This window comes from Pelophylax lessonae (assembly GCF_965119305.1).
Source record: "Pelophylax lessonae genome assembly, chromosome: 6".
NCBI classification, from domain to species: Eukaryota; Metazoa; Chordata; class Amphibia; order Anura; family Ranidae; genus Pelophylax; species Pelophylax lessonae.
This window is the reverse complement of record NC_138773.1, coordinates 274,351,199-274,367,692: the sequence shown is the minus strand read 5'-3', so window position 1 is coordinate 274,367,692 and position 16,494 is coordinate 274,351,199. Positions and strand designations below refer to the sequence as shown.

Here is a 16,494-nt window from a genome sequence, read left to right as displayed (position 1 = left end):
GAAGAGACAATGACGGGGCTCTTAACCCATGTGATCAGCTGTGTCCAATCACAGCTGATCACATGTAACCAAGGAAATGTCGGTTATCGGCTTTCTTCTCCTCACACTGACTGCGTGTGAGGAGAGGAGAGCCGATCAGCGGCATTTCTTCCCAGGGGAGACCTGCACATCTTTATTGTCAGTACCGCCCCAAAAGTGCCCAGCAGTGATGCCAGTCAGTGCCACCTCATCAATGCCCATCAGTTACAACTCATCAGTTCCACCTTATCAATGCCCATCAGTTACAACTCATCAGTGCCGCCTCATCAATGCCCATCAGTTCCACCTTATCAATGCCCATCAGTGCAGCTTGTCATTGCCCATCAGTGCACATCAGTGAAGGAGAAAAATAACTTATTTACAACATTTTCTAACAGAGACTAAGAAAAAGCTTTTTTTTTTCAAAATTTTGGGGTCTTCTTTCATTATCTTAGCAAAAAATTAAAAACCCAGTGGTGATTAACCACTTGCCGACTGCCCGCCCGCTGACTGCATATATACTGCTGCAGGCTGGCTCGGCTACACAAATCGCCATACCTGTACAGCGGTTCGGGGGAGTGCTCCCGTCCTCACTAGGCACCTGGGATGCTGATCCATGGGACCGGCAGCACAGATTGCCACTGGGCACCGGCGATCGCGGCACGCTGAGAGAGAACGACGGTCAGCTGTTGTAAACACAGCCGACCATTGTTCTCTCTGAAATAATCACAGAGCGTCTGTGAGCCTACTATTTAGGATCACATGTCTCTGCTCATTTCACAAGTCCCTACCCCCACTGTTAGAAAACACCCCCTAGGCTCACACTTAACCCTTTGATCACCCCTGAGTTAACCCCTTCTCTGCCAGTGTCATTATTACAGTAACCGTGCATATTTTAGCACTGATTACTGTAATAATGGCACGGATCTCCCCCAAAAGTGTCAAATGTCAGTTAGGTTTGATCTGTCCGCTGCAATGTCGCACTCCTGCTAAAAATCGCAGATTTACGCTATTTTATTTTTTTGTTTATAGCGCAAAAAATAAAAATCGCACAGCTGATCAAATACAAACAAAAGAAAGCTCTATTTGTGGGAAAAAAAGAACATCACTTTTATTTAGGTACAGCGTCGCATGACCGCGCAATTGTCTGTTAAAGTAACGCAGTGCCGAATAGCAAAAAAATGGTCTGGTCATTAAAGGGGCAAATCCTTCCGGTCCAGAAGTGGTTAAATACCACCAAAAGAAAGCTCTGTTTCAAAAAAATTATAACAATTTAATTTGGGTACAGTGTTGCATGACCGCGCTTTGTCATTCAAAGTGCGACAGCGCTGAAAGATTGTCCTGGGTAGAAAGGGGGTGAAAGTGCCCAGTATTAGAGTTGTTCAGATAAAGATACTGTCTGTAGTCTGCGGCTCTATAAAGGGAAGTGTCCTGGCATAGTAAAATGTTTTACCTTCCCTTTCACCGAAACAGAATTAGAAGAAGTATAATTTTCATGAGCACAGAATGGCCCAGAAAATGTCCCTAATTTTGTGGAACAGTCACTTTTGGTTACGTTTTCCTGGAAATTGAGTGTTTCTTTACAGTTCCTTTTACAGTTCTTTACGGTTTATATGAAAGATTAGCAAACAAAACAAAAATGTCAACAGCTCTAATCTATACCAAACATTTTTAGAAGCAAAAAAGGAACATGGAAAGGGGTGCAGACTGTCAGAGTTCAGTAGCCGGCTGTAGGAGATTCCCTTATCCACGCTGCCCACTGGGATATTTTACAGTGCATCCAGAAAGTATTTACAGCACTTCACTTTTTCCACATTTTGTTACGTTGTATAGCCTTATTCCAAAATTGATTAAATTCATTATTTTCCTCAAAATTCTACAAACCATTCCCCATAATGACAATGTAAAAGACGTTTTTTTAACCACTTTTAAGCCCCGGAAGATTTTACCCTTTTCCTGACCAGGGCTTTTTTTGCGATTCTGCACTGCGTGACTTTAACGGACAATTGCGCGGTCGTGCGACGCTTTACCTAAACGAATTTGACGTCCTTTTTTTCTCACAAACAGAGCTTTCTTTTGGTGGTAATTGATCACCTGTGCGATTTTTACTTTTTGCGCTATAAACAAAAAAAGAGCATCAATTTTGCAAAAATAACAATATTTTTCAAATTTTTTTATATGAAATTCCCCAAAAAAATGTAAAAATCTACATTTTTTTAACATTTTTGGCCAATTTGTTTTATGCTACATATGTTTGGTAAAAAAATCGCAAAAAGCGTAGTTTGATTGGTTTGCGCAAAAGTTATTGCGTTTACTAACTAAGGGAAAGATTTCTGTCATTTTTGGTGTTTTTTTTTTTTTTAACGAGTAATGGCGGCGATCTGCGATTTTTTTTTTTTTTTTTTTTTTTTTTTTTTGCGGGACTGCGACATTGCGGCGGACAGATTGGACCCTTGAATTACATTTTTGACACTTTTGGGGTTACCAGTGACATTACTGCAGTAATCAGTGCTATACATATGCACTGTTACTGCAAAATGACACTGGCAGGGAAGGGGTTAACTTTATTGGGGAAGGAGGGGTTAAGTGTGTCCCTAGGGGCGTGCTTCTAACTGTGATTGGACATGGCTACTTGTGTAGGAACAGTGATCAACGGTCCTACATAGTAGAACCGTATGATCACCATTCTTACACAGGGGAGAATGACAGGCGGCTTGTTTACATCAGCCACCTGCCTTTCTCCCTCTGCACCGACGATCGCCGAGTGACCAGCGGACATCGGGTCCGCCGGTCACACGCACGGACTTGCTAGGGAACGAGCCGGGGCGGGAGCGCTCGCCCGCTATTGGCTCCCAAGCAAGTGACGGGCTAGTGACGTATATATACGTCACTGCCTGGCCTGGGCTGACCGCCGCCGTATATAGTCGTGCGGCGGTCGGCAACTGGTTAAAATGGAAAAAAAATCACATGACCATAAGTATTCACAGCCTTTGCCATGATACTCAAAATTGAGATCAGGTGCATCCTGTTTCCTCTGATCATCCTTGAGATGTTTCTACAACTTGATTGGAGTCCACCTGTGCTAAACTCAGTTGATTGAACATCATTTTGGAAAGACACACACCTGTCTATATAAGGTCCCAGAGTTAACAGTGCATGTCAGACCACAAACCTAGCCATGAAGTCCAAGGAATTGTTTGTAGACCTCCGAGGCAGAGTTGTATCGAGGCACAGATCTGGGGAAGGGTACAGAAACATTTCTGTAGGATTGCAGGTCCCAATGAGCACAATGGCCTCCATCATCTATAAATGAAAGGTGTTAGGAACCACCAGGACTCTTCCTAGAGCTGGCTGCCCGGCCAAACTGAGTGATCGGGGGAGAAGGGCCTTAGTCAGGGAGGTGACCAAGAACCCAATGGTCACTCTGACAGAGCTCCAGTGTTTCTCTGTGGAGAGAGGAGAACCTTACAGAAGAACAACCATCTCTGCAGCATTCCACCAATCAGGCCTGTATGGTAGAGTGGGCAGACGAAAAGCCACTCCTCAGTAAAAGACACATGACAGCCCATCTGGAGTTTGCCAGAAGGCACCTGAAGGACTCTCAGACCATGAGAAACAAAATTCTCTGGTCTGAAGAACCAGAGATTGAACTCTTTGGCCTGAATGGCATGCGTCATGTTTGGAGGATACCAGGCACTGCTCATCACCTGGACAATACTATCCCTACAGTGAAGCATGGTGGTGGCAGCATCATGCTGTGGGGATGTTTTTCAGTGGCAAGAACTAGGAGACTAGTCAGAATTGAGAGAAAGATGAATGCAGCATTACAGAGACATCGTTGATGAAAACCTGCTCCAGAGCGCTCTGGACCTCAGACTGGGGCGAAGATTCATCTTCCAACAGGACAACGACCCTAAGCACACAGGCAAGATAGTAAAGGAGTGGCTATGGGACAACTCTGTGAATCTCCTTGAGTGACCCAGCCAAAGCCCAGACTTCAACCCGATTAAGCATCTTTGGAGAGATCTGAAAATGGCTGTGCACCGATGCTCCCCATCAAACCTGATGGCATTTGAGAGGTCCTGCAAAGAAGAATGAGAGAAACTGCCCAAAAATATGTGTGCCAAGCTCATAGCATCATACTCCAAAATACTTGAGGCTGTAATTAGTGCCAAAGGTGCTTCAACAAAGTATTGAGCAAAGGCTGTGAATACTTATGTACATGTGTATTTTTTTATTTTTAATAAATGTGTAAAGATTTCAAACAAACTTCTTTCATGTTGTCATTATGGGGTATTGTTTGTAGAATTTTGAGGTAAATAATTAATCTAATCCGTTTTGGAATAAGACCCCGTTCGCACTGGGACGACCCGACTTGCCGGGGCGACCTGTGAAGTCGCGGTGCGCAGCTCGCACCGCGACCTCGCAGCGGCCGGCACGGACTTCATATCATTGAAGTCAATGCAGGTCGCTCCAGGTCGCCCCGAAGAAGCTCCGGACCCTTTTTCTAAGTCGGAGCGACTTGTTTCGCTCCTATTAGAATGGGTCCTGTGCTGCTCTATGGCAGGCGACCCACGGCGACTTGTCAGGCGACCAGGTCGCCTGACAGGTCACCCCAGTGTGAACGGGGTCTTAAGCTCTAACATAACAAAATGCGGAAAAAGTGAAGCGCTGTGAATACTTTCCGGATGCACTGTAAGTGTCCCCTCACTTACATGACCACACCAATATTGTGCTTTAAGCCCTAAAAAAACTGACAATCAGAACAATAACTGTACCCAGATACAGTGCATTCGGAAAGGTATTACAGCCCTTCACTTTTTCCAATTTTGTTGTTATAGCCCTATTCCAAAATGGATTAAATTAATTATTTCTCTGTCGTTCCCTGACTGACACAGCTCCTGATATTCATAACCATTGGGTTATACTGCCACCTACAGGAGTAGGACACTAGGCAGAAAAATTCTAGCTACATCCATGGGCAGTCCCAGGGAATATACTCCCTCTCTCTGCTATTGCTACTCCATTTTTTTTCTGCCTAGTCAGGAGTAAGGACCTGGTTCCTTGCTGGGATCTCTGGTCCTGACAATTTTTTTCTTTAGATAGAATTATTTTCTCCTGGTTTTTTCCTGTGAGATCTACAATCAACTGCCGGACTGGACGACGGACTGGATAATCTAGATCCAGTGGTCACCCCAGTCTGGCCAGCGAGACCTCAGCTTGGCGCTAGGACGGCCGCGACATGGCCCTACTGGAGGGTTTTGGGGTGGATGTGGGCCCTTCCTTGGGATGGTTGGACCCCCAGGTTCCCCTCCTTCCTGCAGCCCCCCCCTCTTGCCGAGTCCCTCATCCTACCCTCCCCTTCCACATGTGCTGAGGCTGTTTTGGGTGGTCTGGCCATTTTCATGGGTTGAGGCAGGGCGATGACTGGCGATGGGGGCTGGGGGGGGGGGGGGTGTTGCACCGCCGCCGACCGAAAAATGGACTGCGCGGGGGGGGGGGGGGTAATGTATCTGGTGGGGGCTCCTGCCTGGATCTGTCCTTGAGGCCTGGCCTCCCAATCCTGGGTCCCTGTATGCCTCGTGGTGCTGCGCAGGGCCGCCATTTTGTTGTAGCCTGTGTGTTCTTTACACAAGGGCCATGTTTATGTAGTCCGGCAGCCATTTTGCTGTGGTTTGCAATTGAAAATAGCGGCGGCAATGACAGTGGAGCCCTGTGGGCAGCGATTTTCGGTGGTGGGAGCCCCTGCTCATCCCCTGGTGCTGACTCCTTTTACTTCCTGATCGCCGCACATGTAGTGCAGATTATCCTGGTGGCTGCAGGTGCTTGTCTCTGCGGTTGGTGAATCTAGTGTGGTCCTCTCCTCTCTGCTGAGGATCGCTGGTGTTTTGTGCCTGGTGACCTGGTGGTGCCGCGCTGGGTGGGGATTGTCCCTTAGCAGTGCTTTACACTTTTTTGTGGGGTCCCCCTGGTGACTCATGGAGTCTTTGGCGCACATTTCCCCACCCAATCTCCTTTCGGAGGCTGTAGGGCCCTCCGGGTCCCAACCATCCATCCATGCACTGACGGCGGTCCTGGAGTCCCTTGTGTCCTGGGTGGAGGTGGCTTGCGGGTGGCGGGCTAGCAAAAAGCGCCCCCACCCCCCCACCTTCCCCTGCCTCATCTGTCTCATCAGATCCTGAATCTGATTCAGCCACCACGGACGTGGGTCACCCTGCTGGGTCTGCAACCATGCGCCTGGAATACACTGATAGTAACATAGATTCCTCCATGTCTGCACATGAAAAGCGCTGGTTGATGCATTGATTGTATCCGTGCGTGAGACCGTGAAGATGGAAGCTGCAGCTAAAGCTTTTACCCTTTGGCACTCACAAGCCATTCATAGCGGCAAAGGTGTTGCCTTTCTCTGCCTATTTTGACAGAATTGTTGCTAAAGAGTGGGGACGACCAAAGCGTCCCTGTGGGGATCCTAAGCGTTTTACTAGGCGTTACACCCTATGAGGAGTCCCTTCTTAAGAAGTGGACTGTGCCACAGGTGATGGATCCTCCGATTTCAAGATTAAATAAGGCCAACATGATTCCATTTGAAGAGTCCATTGCCTTTAATGGTCTGGCTGACCGGAAGGCAGAGGCTGTGGACTGCCATATGCACACTCTGGCTGGTTTGGCAATGAGGCCGGTATTAACCATTGCCCCAGTGTCGCAAACTCTGACCAAGTGCTTTTTTTTTTTTTTTAGGTGGGCTCTGGTTGTTTGGTTGAGCCCCTGTTGCCTGGTTGGCTAATGTTTAGCCTTGGAATTTTTTTGATTGATCCCACCCCTCATGTTCACACTGCTTTGGGACATCCCAATGGTTATGAATACCAGGAGCTGTGTCCGTCAAAGAACAAAAGAGATAATGGTATTTTTGACTTACCATAAAATCCATTTCTCTGATGTTCATGGACAGACACAGCACCCACCCCTCTGTGGAGTTATCATTCTTCTGAAACTGTTTGCTACAAAACTGAGTGGCTGTAGCAGAGAGAGGGAGTATACCCCCTGGGACTGCCCATGGCTGTAGCCATAATTTTTTTTGCCTAGTGTCCTACTCCTGTAAGGGGCAGTATAACCCAATGGTTATGAATACCAGGAGCTGTGTCTGTCAATGAACATCAGAGAAATGGATTTTACAGTAAGTCAAAAATCCAATTTTTCTTCAAAATTCTACAAACCATACTCCATAATTACAACCTGAAAGAAGTTTGTTTGAAATCTTTGCAAAAACGCTTGATGTTTCTAAACACGTTGTAATGCAAGGAGCGTTCATTAATTTCAGTGGCCAGAATAAATTATAATACAGACCAATTAAATGAATTTATGTCCAAGCATTTGGTGCTTGTAAACGCACCTAAATGTTTGTAAAAATGTTTGACACTTTCATAAGCATCAGGCGTTTTTTCTAGAAAAACGCTGCCTCCAGGAGGTAAAGCTTCTAGGAGAGTTTTCAAAATGTCCTGTATGCATGAGGCCTTAGTATAAGGGCACTTGCCTTTCCAGTGATAAAGCACTGTCCTCACTCAGGCCCGTTCTTTAATGTGCTTCGGGTCCCTAGCTCTGGCATCTTAACTAAGGAAAACCGGCTGTGTAACCTTGCAATGTCACAGCCAGCTTCTCACTTTGCATGTGCAAATTGCGCTGTGCTTTGTGAATAGTCCCGCAGTCTTCTTGGATCAGTGATGTGTCCCAGAAGGCTGTGGGCGAACAAATAAGTGCCCAATGTTAAAAGTGGGGGGTTGGGGGGAGGAGGCAAAGAAGCAGAACTTCCCCTTTTGGGTGAGGTTCCGCTTTAAAAGAGATGTATAGTTTTTTTTTTTTTCAAACTTTCCTAGGTGGCTGCAACATCTGTCCCCCAGCGCCTCTACACTGAGAACTGAGTGATCAAACACTGCCGATCGCCCGGTTCTCACAGCTTTGCGAGCAGAGAGCTGCTGACTGTCAGCAGGTCTCTTCTGTGCCCCCTCCTCGCTCACTGGAGCGCTGAGCTGTGGAGGGGGGTGGGAGCGGCTGGCTCAGGCCCTCAGCGGCTCGCTGAGAGGCTGAGCCGGGTGTCGGTCCAGGGATCTAGGCAGATCTCAACTCTGTGGTCGTGAAGATGCGGAGCCTGGATAGACTGCGTGATGTCAGCAGAGAGCGGACTTCAGCCTGCTCTCTGCTGAAAACGGGTCACAGGAGCGCAAACGAACTGAACTCCTGTGATCCATAGGAGAAGTACAGCCAAACAAGCTGTGGCTGTACTTTTCCATTTAATAACTGCTGCCTCTAATTGTGAGGCAGTGGCTTAGTCTTGTCAGCCTGCACCAGGAGGTGCTGTTACTGGGTCTCCAGTTAGGAAACATTGCAACGGATTCCCATAAAAAAAACAAAAAAAAAACTATTTGCTTAGGAAAACTTTATAAAGGGAAGTGTGATGCTACTAAACGCACTGAGAATAGTATTTCGGGTTTACATTTACTTCAAGTGTAAGTTGTAATTTTTGGAGTGTCCTTGGCTGTCATGGGATATGGTTGGACCTTTAGCATGAGGTCAAAGGAAGGAACTGCATGGGAGCCTTCTAGTAATCCAATATGTTATGTCTGACACTACAGTGATTCTCGCATGTGGCTTTTTCTAATTTTAAAGTTCCTTGCTGCTGACATTCTAGCAATACCCAATCTTGAGCCAAGCAGTAACTTGTATTAGGTGCAGGCTCATTCAAAGACCGAGAAGTACGCTGAGAAGTGTATGTGTATACAAACTTTGATCATTCTAAATACATATAACAACGCTCTCATTTCAGGAAGCTGTTTACCTGCATCTTGTTGGTTTTTTATATTGTTAGCAAGAAAATGAATTTTACAATTCTAGAATAACAAATATACTTTTCTTTCCTCTGTCTGCAGGTAAAATGGCCTTCCAAAATGTGATTAAAGGCACGCTCGTCCTTGGAGGGGGTGCGGTGGCTGCTGTATTTGGTCTGTCTCATCTAACTGACCCAAAGAAAAAGGTAGCAACTAAACTCTTAAGATTCTCTGTGGTATAAAACTTTAATTTTATCAGCATGTAAAATAAGGCAGTACAACCATATATAGATTATGGTGAAAAGATACTAAAGGAATAAAAAAGCCTGCAGCTCCAATCAGTGTATAGCACAATTAAGTGTTCTTTACTCATGTGTCTCATTCCACACATATCCCAAAATAAGTGGATTATTCCTCATTTTCAGGACGGTTGGTGAGCAATACAAAAAATTACATCCCAGCTAAATGCACGCAAAACTAAGAAATTCTGATTTAATGCTTCATATAGTTTGAATTCGAAAGCTGTGTTGTCTTCTTTGAAAACAAACCTTTCTCGAGCGATATACTAGTCCTGCCTTTGCTAACGAGATTCTAAAAATGCTCGTTGCCTGACTGTTACATTGACTGTATTTATTCTTTACAGATCATTGTCCTTGCAAATGTATGCAGATCAGGAATGCTGTAATAAAAGTTGAGTTCCTATCTGCTTACTTCATATTCCAGGAAAAAACGAGGAGGCTGGCAATATGAAACTCTCCTTCTGAAAATGCTGACTCTTACTTTCCTGAGTGGGACTTCTGACTCCTACTTAACTGAGTGGGACTTCTGACTCCTACTTTCCTGACCTGCATTCATATTGCAGGTCAGTAACCCAGTAGGAATTGAAGGCAATGGGTCAGTGTAACAGTCAGTCAACTAGCATTTTGTGAGTGTATCTCCAGGCAGATAGAGTTTGATAGAGTAGGGAAACGTTAGACCTTCTCTCAAGTTTTAATGCTGTATGTGTCCCTATTGGAAAGATTCACACTCCTCTATTTGTCCTGGTGACTATTGTCATTGAAAAGGAATTGCCCTGAGATAAATACATGTGGCCCCTGAAGATTTATTAACTTCAGTTTGGAACACTGTTTTTTTGTTTGAGTTTGACACCCCTGCTTTAAAGGGTACTTTTTAAATATGTAATTTATAATTACATATAAAAAAAAAAAAAACATTACTCGTTTTAGAAGATGGGTTTCTGTAAGTCAACACAAGCGTGTTGCTGCTAGGTGCTAAGAAAATAAACTGGCCATGCACATATAGATTTTTTTGTAGAACTAAAGGAATCTAACATTTTCCTTCATTTGGGCAGATGTGTGAATCTCCCACTACACAGGCTATTATATTTTAACAGTGGTTGCATCTGATTATTTAGCTCGCAATTTTCCATCTGGACCTTCAACAAAATGTTATTTAAAGTACAAGTTCCCCTTTTAACCAAAAATAATTCATGTACATTTTTTTACAGGTAAGTAAGTTTGCATTTGTTTGTTTCTGGAGCCTCTAAAGTATTGCACCAGAGATTAAGAGCCCATTCAGACTAGCGCGACTTGTCAGGCGGTAGGTCGCTGTCCATTGAGTAGCACAGGACCCGTTCTAATAGGAGCGACACAAGTCGCTCCGACTTAGAAAAAGGGTCCTGTACTACTTTGGGGCGACCTGGGAGCGACTTGCATAGACTTCCATTATGTGAAGTCTCTGCAAGTCGCGCCGAAGTCGCGGTGCACAGCGGTGCACGCGACTTCACAGGTCGCCCCCCAAAGTCGGATCGCTTCAGTGTGAATCGGCTCTTACAGATCGCTGGTGCCATGCAGGTCTCCTGCAGAGCTGTCAGTGTAGCTGATACAATATGACAGGAAGACTCCATGAACTACCACAGTGCCCCACAGTGCCATGGTAGTTTATTGAGGACTACAAGCCCACAGCCGCAAAGGCTGTCGGGACTTGTAGTTTTCCATTCATAGAGGACTGTGATTGCATTAATTTCCTCTGCGGGTGGAGCCCTGCTTGCCCTTGTTTAAAAATAAATTTGTGACAGCTAGCAGGGGGGAGAAGATCCCCCCCTAGCGTTCAGAACGGGTGAGGGGGGGCCGATCCATTTGTAACATGTTACACCCTGAATATGGATGTAACATGTTATGACAGGTAAACTTATTATTTAAAAGAAAATCTACTTTTAAAGATCCGGGCAGTGCTGACAGTGCCACCCACAGGCTGAATTTTTGATGCGTTTATGGCCAAACAATTTTGTGTTTTTCATCTTATATATTTTTTTGGGATGCTACAATTTCAGAGAACACTCTGGGCTCATTCACACTACCTGCGTTGGTCAAAATACTTTCCAACCCATGGGCAAGGCAAAAAACCTTGTTCTTCATTGTGTCTTAAAAAATTGAACCGATTACATATATTAAGTTTTTTGTTAGAAATGTACAGAAGAGAGCATTGGTTCAGAACAGAAAATAACAGAGTGCATGGAGGTGCAAACATTGAAGTAGTAGTCCAGTGCTTCATGGTACCAGATGGGTGCTGGTGCTAGTTAACACAAGTTTAGGAGAGTCAATGGTTCCGTAGAGGAGCGCTCCCTGTTAATGGGAACCTGTGCAAAACAAGAAAAGTCCCAGCTGTTCATGGAAAGACACAGAGAGAGGAGAGAGCAAGGGGAAATGGTGAGTATAGGGAAGGAGAGAGCAAAGAGTAAGGCAGAAATAGATGGGGAATGCTTGCCTGGGATGGGCAGGAGCAGGAAAAGTGGAGAGTAGAGAGGAAAGGGGGATCAGGGGGTGGTCCACCATTGGCCAATGGCCTGGATGGTAAAAGCAGCTGAAATAGCATCAGACCAAGAGCAACTCTGGTCAATATTTAGGTGGACATTCTAAGATATCCAGGGGTCCCAAACCTTCAAAAGCTTAGCGTGGGAGTCCTCAAGTACGGAGGCGAGCCATGGTCCCCAATAGCCTCTGCTGGACCTCAGGGAATTAGAGAAACGGGTGTCTCCTGGCCCTGGCCAATCTTTGCTGAGCTGCCAGGAACACAAATTCCACTAGCAGAGAGGGTTGGGTTCAGTTTACGCAACAGTGCTTCCGACAGGTTACTTTTTTATAGAGCATATTGCATTGAAAGGTGCTACAAAGCTTGATAAAATGTTAATCAAAATTATAGTAAAAAAAATGGGGGTGTTGGAAGACTTTTGGCCGGTAGTGCTTACCCTTTTCTGCCTTCTAAAAGATTCATGTGATTGACTTTTGTTACTTTCCATTTGCTGATCCAACTGACTCATGCCATCAGTTAAGAAAAATGTTTAGATCTCGAACACGCTGCGCAACAAAAGAATATAGAAAGTGAAACGCCAGCTGTCACATTCTACACTACGTCTATCCCACACTGTCTCGTGATCCTTTAATTAAAGCAGAATCTTTTGCCGTATCTTTGAACACAGGCAGAATTAACCTGCTGGACATGTTGATGTAATTAACCGGTATTGATTGGGTATTCTCTTTGATTTAGCATTGTATTCGACTTTACTTTTATTGTTAATTGTATTGATCTAAATAATTGTAAAGAAGGGAAATACTCTCATTTCATCAGAGAAAGTGGCACTTGGGCTCTAATATCAAGAACAGGGCTGTAATGAAGTAGTTTGTTTTAATCAAACGACAGAAGTTGTGCGGGGGAAAGTCATACTGGGATTAACTTAGACTAATGCAGCGATAAGTGGTTTTACTGTTGGAAGATGATTAAGTTCTTTTAATTAGGTGTTCTAATTGGCTAATCTGCCATGTTGGTTCATCAGTGAAAAGACTTTTGTTGGGTTTTACAAGGTGCTTAAATCTGAATAAGAGAAATGAAGCACTTCAATTATTTTTCATTCCTGGATGTATTCTCCGCAATTAAGTCTTCATGTGGGGTTGAAATCAGGTTCTTGTCAGAATCTGTGGAGGACTTTTTTTGGATGAGTTCTGTACTGTTGTCTAATACAATTCTCTAATAAAAGAAGACCTTCAATAAACCCCTTTAAAAAGTATGCAGTGCACAGTATAGCCATGTAGGAATTTGTGACATAGGTCAGAGGGCACCAAAATGCACTATGCTAAAATTTTGCAGCCTTCCTTCTTTGCAGTTTTCCTTTTGATCAACAACCTCCTTACCTGCATATTCCCAATGCACCGTATGGCCCATGGAGAGTGTTTTAGATCTTCCACTCTTGCCTATTCAGTAAAATTATGTATCATAGTGCTGGGCCTTACTGGCATATCCAACTGCCCCCTTGGTCTATGGGCATCCTAAAGGAACACTGAGAACGAAGTCTTAAAGTAAATACAAGGAAAAAGGTTAAAGTAGTTTGAAACCCTGTCTGGATGACTGATGCTAAAGCACCGTGTATCCTAAGCCACTGCCATGTTTATTTTATTTTTTTTCTTTTGAAAAGTACTGTTTTTATTATTTTTTTATTGCATCTTAGCACTTCTGATCTTCTGCAGACTTTTTGCAGCTTCCTTATGTCTATATCCACTTAGGCCAGCGGCAGCTGCATGTCTTTGCTTAGGATTGGCTTACAGTGGTGATCGAAAGTTTGGGCACCACAGGTAAAAATTTGTATTAATGTGCATAAAGAAGCCAAGGAAAGATGATCTTATTATAGCCTTCTCCAGCTTTGTGAGGGTCAACTATTTTCAGTTTCAGTTTTCTAGACAACTGCTTAGAAGATCCCATGGTGCTGATTGTTGTGGCAAGGTCAGATGAGTCTGGGCATTTAAAACCTTTGAGATTGACATCACCTGGTCTTCCCAGAAGATGATTGAGAACAATCAAGGACACTGGCAGGTCTCAGCCTTGCAAAGGGGGCAGTGCATGCTATAAATTCTGCAGGGTGCCCAAACTTTTGCAGACGCCATTTTTTTGTTTTCTGTAATTTTGAAAGTATCAATGATGGAAATAAAATCTAACTTTTGTTGACATATGTTATAAGAATGTCTAATCTGTAATTTGATGCCTTTTGGAGATTTTTCCATCTTTCCTTGGCTTCTTTATGCACATCAATACAAATTTTTACCCGGGGTGCCCAAACTTCCGATCACCACTGTAGAAGGATCACAGGCGCTCTGTGATCATTTCAGAGAGAAAAATGGTTGGCTGTGTTTACAACAGCTGACCGTCCTTCTCTCTCTTCGGGTAAAGATTGCGGGTGGCCGGCGGCAATCAGCCCCGTGCATCGGCATAGTGGGGGCGGGAGCATGCCGCCGGTGGCGCATGCGCTTGCCCCCCAGCACCACATGCACGACCGTCGTAGTACTACGTCGGTTCTAGCAGCCGAGCCAGCCTTCCGCAGTAAAACTGCGGCGGGCGGTCAGCAAGTGGTTAAGTTTTTATCTGCCCGACTTTTTCTGCTTATCAGTAGAAAACGTATGGTATGATAGCCAATCAGATTCTAACTTCAGCTTCTTCAGTAAAACTTTGACAATAAAACCTGGAAGCTGATTGGTTTCTATGCAGAGCTGCACCAGATTTTGCACTCTCCATTTTTAATAAATCAACCCCTGGCCCTAACTCTTAGCAGGTTTGCCATTGTGCTTACTCTATTAGTTGCTTAGTTGAAGTAGTTCTGTTGTATGCATACAGTTCAGTGATAGTAAAGTAACGTAGTCCTAAATATTTTGGTAAGCCTGATTTACGCTCTCTTCTTCTTTATCTTCATGTTTAGACTGAACTAATTTTATGATGAGCCAATAATTTCCACATTAAAATGCAATGAATAAAAAGAGTTCTTGAATAAAGTAGGGACCGCCTCGGTACTAACAAATAAATTTCAATAAAATAGCTCCATCCATTAACTCTTTCATTAGCAGGTTGTTGGCGCGCCCAGGAGAACCAAAGCCGCCGCTGTTTAAGAGAGTAATTTGCATGAAATTCAGCGCTACACTCAAATTAATACCGTACGTGATTACAGGACAACCTGGTTGTTAATTGCCTGTAGTCTTTAAATATGCACTTCTTTCAGAAATAGACACTAATTATTAGATCTTGTTTGCTGCTACACCATAAGTTGCAAATGTCTAGGAAGGTTGGGAAATTTGCAATTCTAATGGGGCAGGAGCGCGGGGAAAATTGATCTAATCATTTAAGAAGAGGGCTGCATACAAAATGAATAAAATGTTTCCCTGAGATCAGGAAATCTTTAATGTGGACTTATCAAACATTTGCTTTCATAAGTTCCCTTTTGTACGTCTGGTCTTTTTGCGTATTTGTGAATTCATTAACCGTAACTGGCACACTTTGGTAAGCCTTTGTAAGAAGAAAACAAGCAATGTTTTCTTTTTTTTTTTTTTCTTCTTTTGTTGTGATTTTTTTTTTTTTTTTGTGTGTTTTTTTTTTTTCTGTTTAGAGCAACCTCATTGCTAAACATAAAGTTTGAAGAAAAGAACTCCCTGCAAAGAAGAATTTATATAGTTACCTCTGCCACTGCCTGCACTGCTGTAATGCAGAGATATCATCTGGCAATGTCTCTACAGAAACTGACACTTCCTAGAGTGTCAATCTTCTTATCCATTGTTGAACTCCGCGTCTTGTAGTTATGTAGCATTAAGCCTCGTACACACGCGTCGATAATTGGCAGGGAATTTTCGGCCAACGTCCGATCTGCCGATTTTCGGCTTGTTAGTATGATGCTTCCGACAACCGACTCCGACTTTTCGGCCAAATAAAATCTGGTGTGCAGGCTATAAAATTTTTGTTGGCCGTCAACCCAACGGCCGATTTTCCGTCAGTCAGTACAGATTTCGGCAGACAAAAATCTGATGAGCAAGACTGGGCATGCTCAGAGAAGAAAAAACACACGGAAAGTAAACCAGCACATGACATCACTTCTGAAGTAGATTTTTGTTGGGCGAGAAAATTTGTGTGCAGTCTAGAGCACATTCCAACCAACAAAACACCACTCTGGACAAAAGTCGGACAATCGGTCGGCCGATAATCGTTGCGTGTGTACGAGGCATTAGGCTGAGGGAATTGCAGCACATGGCGGGGATGAGGAAATCAGCACTCCCGGAAGTGTGGGTATCTAAACAGTTTTCAGACATTAATTTCTTTCTACTACAGCCGTGCAGGAGAGGGTACATTTTGTTTTCTTCTTTGCAGGGAGATCTTTTTTTCTTTCCAAACTCTCTGAAATGCGTCTTCCCCTATTTAGGCTTAAAGCAGTATTAAACCCAAAAGCAAACATTTTATTATATTGCAACTTACCAATTCTTAGACATGGTATCTGCATTAGTTTCTTTTATAGGCTGTTTTTCTATTTTTATCTGGTGATCCAGCCAGAAAGTCTGCAGTTTTTCAAAAGAACAAGCTCTCTTCTGGATGCAGTAGAAGAGGGATGAGACTAACCATTTACCACTGGCAGGACTGCTTACAATGATCAGCTTTTATTTATCCATGTATAACCTTTATCCCAAAAGGAAAATCATGTTTGCTTTGACTGCTTATAAAGTGTTAGCTGGAGTTTGACCTTAGTTTATTAGTGTGTTACTGGCCCGTTTTCCAGGTTTAAACCAGGGGAAATAAATACTAAGAAAAGAAAGGTAATGCTGCAACATCTAGTGACTGGTAGGCTGCAAAATAAATA

At 43.9% G+C, this 16,494-nt stretch overlaps 1 protein-coding gene across 2 annotated transcripts in view; it reads left to right on the top strand.

Moving 5' to 3' along the window:
- The window catches only part of GPD2 (glycerol-3-phosphate dehydrogenase 2), a 300,869-nt gene that overhangs the window by 37,333 nt on the left and 247,042 nt on the right, over positions 1–16,494 (top strand). The window contains exons 1-2 of one of the 2 annotated variants that reach the window (XM_082261354.1): positions 8,749–8,779; positions 8,940–9,043. In XM_082261354.1, the coding sequence (XP_082117480.1) occupies positions 8,945–9,043 (99 nt within the window). In that variant the 5' untranslated portion in view covers positions 8,749–8,779; positions 8,940–8,944. Of the gene's footprint in view, positions 1–8,748; positions 8,780–8,939; positions 9,044–16,494 lie in introns of those variants that run through there. The other variant, XM_082261353.1, reaches the window with a different exon arrangement.